The 1555-nt window shown below is 43.9% G+C and overlaps 1 protein-coding gene across 1 annotated transcript; it reads left to right on the plus strand.

The window, feature by feature from the left end:
- Nucleotides 1–113: 113 nt before the first annotated feature.
- Nucleotides 114–771, plus strand: LOC125177854 (the record flags this gene model as incomplete). The annotated part of the gene is given in 2 exon segments (XM_047880373.1): nt 114–409; nt 475–771. Coding segments are annotated over 2 exon segments (593 nt in total), but the record flags the coding sequence as incomplete, so codon positions are not given.
- Between the last annotated feature and the right edge of the window lie 784 nt (nt 772–1555).

The following is a 1555-nucleotide window of genomic DNA, read 5'->3' on the forward strand; positions in this document are numbered from 1 at the left end:
AGCGAAGTTTCAGGACAAGTAGTCTTGAGCCGTGTTGCATAAAACAGCACATAGCTAGGTCACCTTGGGTCAACAGACCAGCTAGGTCACCTTGGTGGGTCCACATTGCCAAGTCACCTTGGGTCAACAGGTCAGCTAGGTCACCTTGGGTCAACAGGTCAGTTAGGTCACCTTGGGTCAACAGATCAGCTAGGTCACCTTGGGTTAACAGGTCAGCTAGGTCACCTTGGGTCAACAGGTCAGCTTGGTCACCTTGGGTCAACAGGTCAGCTAGGTCACCTTGGGTCAACAGGTCAGCTAGGTCACCTTGGGTTAACAGGTCAGCTAGGTCACCTTGGGTCAACAGGTCAGCTTGGTCACTTTGGGTCAACAGGTCAGCTAGATCACCTTGGGTCAACAGACCAGCTAGGTCACCTTGGGATCACCTTGGGTCAACAGTCCAGCTAGGTCACCTTGGGTCAACAGACCAGCTAGGTCACCTTGGGTCAACAGACCAGATGGATCACCTTGGGTCAACATGTCAGCTAGGTCACCTTGGGTCACAAGACCAGCTAGGTCACCTTGGGACAAGAGGTCAGCTAGGTCACCTTGGGTCAACAGGTCACCTAGGTTACCTTGGGTCAACATGTCAGCTAAGTCACCTTGGGTCAACTGATCAGCAAGGTCACCTTGGGTCAACAGACCAGCAAGGTCGCCTTGGGTCAACAGGTCACCTAGGTCACCTTGGGTCAACAGATCAGCTAGGTCATCTTGGGACAAGAGGTCAGCTAGGTCACCTTGGGTCTGTGCAGGAGGATGTCGTCGATGAGGAAGGATGTTGTAGAGCGCGACGTGTGGCCGCTACTCCGCTGCTGCAGCAGCTCCATTGCGACAGCCTTGCTCTGCACTGCTGATGCTCGCTGATGTCTTCACGCGCACTTGAGGTATTGGTGCAAGTGGAGGTGTGTCTTTATATGTGCTCCTAAATATTTTATTTAGCACTAAATTCATCAATATTTACTACATTCTATACTACGACCATTACAGTATCTAATAGCAATATTCATCGCAAGTCATATTTCAAATTTAATCTAAATTTTCTGGGATTTGAAAGTAGTAAAAATATGTTAATTAATCAAGATTATTTCTGCGGTGAGGTTGATGGAGGTTTAATATGAATGAATCTCCTGCAATTGAAGATCTAATGATATTCTGAACAATGTCCTCTTATTCCGAGAGTGGAACGATAAGGCATTTCAATTTTAAACGGGATGGTAAAATTGAAAAAATAATTAATTAAATTTATTGAATTTAGAAAATGTGTGCATAGTATTTCAGTAAAGTTATCGAGATAAGGAATTTGCTGTTCAATAATCCAGTTGGGTGCATTAAAATATAAATAAGTTTTTTTAAATTATAATATATAAGAAGTTTTAAAAAATCAATTGAACGTTTCAGAGAAAAGGCAATTGTCGTTTTTACATCGCAGATGAGCAGATTTGCCGAACGAAGATTCAATCGAAAAAATAAAATATAATAATTACACAACGAGGGCTTTCCACTTATGAATGGAAGG

This window comes from Hyalella azteca, unplaced genomic scaffold (genome assembly GCF_000764305.2).
Source record: "Hyalella azteca isolate HAZT.00-mixed unplaced genomic scaffold, Hazt_2.0.2 contig565, whole genome shotgun sequence".
In the NCBI taxonomy this organism is placed as follows: domain Eukaryota; kingdom Metazoa; phylum Arthropoda; class Malacostraca; order Amphipoda; family Hyalellidae; genus Hyalella; species Hyalella azteca.